The following is a 1,605-nucleotide window of genomic DNA, read 5'->3' on the forward strand; positions in this document are numbered from 1 at the left end:
CGGGGCATCACTGTGTCCTGAAAACATCTTTCGGGACACAGGGATGTCCTTAGGCAGCGGCGGCAGGCGAGCCGGAAAAATGTCCTCTGCGGGCCGCATTTGTGGCCCACGGGCCGTAGTTTGAGCACCCCTACATTATATTGTATTAAGCCCGTCAGTGTGATGTTGACCCTGGTTGCCATTGAAACCGATTGGAATCCCTCAATTGTGTTTTGGAAGGAGGGGTTGAAAGAGGGAGGGCCAACTCTAGGCTGACGAATTAAAGTGAATTAGGGCAGCTGCAGTTCTTTGTACAGAGGGAAAGAGGTGTTACCTACAACGTGGTTACAGATTTGCCAATTTTTTTCAGTTTACCGAAATTACTTTGTCTTCACTTTAGATGAATATCACTTCTCTGTTCCAGTTACAGATCCGATAATTGTCTACAATGAACCAAACAAGAGTCACAGAATTCGTCCTGCTGGGTTTCGGAAATCTTTACAGCTTCAGTATTATATTCTTCATTCTGTTATTGATCATCTTTCTTCTTACAATTATTGGAAACCTTCTTATCATCATCCTAGTGTGCACCAATGCCCGGCTCCAGTCCCCCATGTATTACTTCCTCTATCATCTTTCCTTTTCTGACCTCATGATTTCCACCAGTATTGTACCCAACATGTTCGATGCTATTCTACTAGGATGGAAAATAATGACTTTTACCGCCTGCCTTACACAGTTGTATTTCTACAGTGGTATAACTGTTACGGAATGTTATCTTCTCTCAGTGATGTCCTACGACCGATACCTGGCCATCTGTAACCCCCTAAGATACTCCAGTATCATGGACTATAAGCTACGTGTTGGTCTTTCAGTATGGCCATGGTTGGTGGGTCTTACTGTTAATCTTACAGGAGTCTTTTCCATTGTAAGTTTAAATTTTTGCCATGACAATATCATTGACCATTTCTACTGTGACTTCTCTCCGCTCCAGAAGCTTTCTTGCTCAGACACTTCTCATATAGACATAGAATCGTTTCTTTTTTCTATGCCATTTTTTATTTTTCCATGTGGGTTTATCATTGTCACCTATGTATATATCTTCCTCGCCATATTTAAGATACCATCCACAACTGGGAGACAGAAAACCTTCTCTACCTGCAGTTCTCACCTTATTGTTGTGGGGACATATTACGGGTCACTAACCATTAAATACATGATCCCATCTAAAGGACAGTCATTGCTTTTTAATAAGATTATATCCTTACTGCACACTGTGTTTACTCCCTTGTTGAACCCTATTATATATAGCCTTAGAAACCAGGACATAAAGATGGCACTTAAAAAACAATAATGAAAACTTTTATTTAATTCCAATATTTTTGTCTTAAAACGTACACTAGCTTCTGCTACTGAAATTATTATACACTTATTAGTAGAGATGAGCGATCCTCCTGAGATTTGTTTTAGATTTTTTTCAGATTTGGATTCCAATTCAGACTCAGAAAGTATGTTGAGGAGCCAGGACTCCTGTCAAAAGCAAGTGTCCCTACTCCTGTACAGTACACTGAGCAGTTGGGCCAAGTGAAGAGTGCCCAGCCCAGTAGAATACAGCATACAGCATCG

The 1,605-nt window shown here is 40.9% G+C and overlaps 1 protein-coding gene across 1 annotated transcript; it reads left to right on the forward strand.

The window, feature by feature from the left end:
• Window positions 1-418: 418 nt before the first annotated feature.
• Window positions 419-1,333, forward strand: LOC130296937 (olfactory receptor 10A7-like; the record flags this gene model as incomplete). The annotated part of the gene is made up of 1 exon (XM_056549002.1): window positions 419-1,333. A coding segment is annotated over one exon (915 nt), but the record flags the coding sequence as incomplete, so codon positions are not given.
• Between the last annotated feature and the right edge of the window lie 272 nt (window positions 1,334-1,605).

Source organism: Hyla sarda, chromosome 12 (genome assembly GCF_029499605.1).
Source record: "Hyla sarda isolate aHylSar1 chromosome 12, aHylSar1.hap1, whole genome shotgun sequence".
Lineage (NCBI taxonomy): Eukaryota > Metazoa > Chordata > Amphibia > Anura > Hylidae > Hyla > Hyla sarda.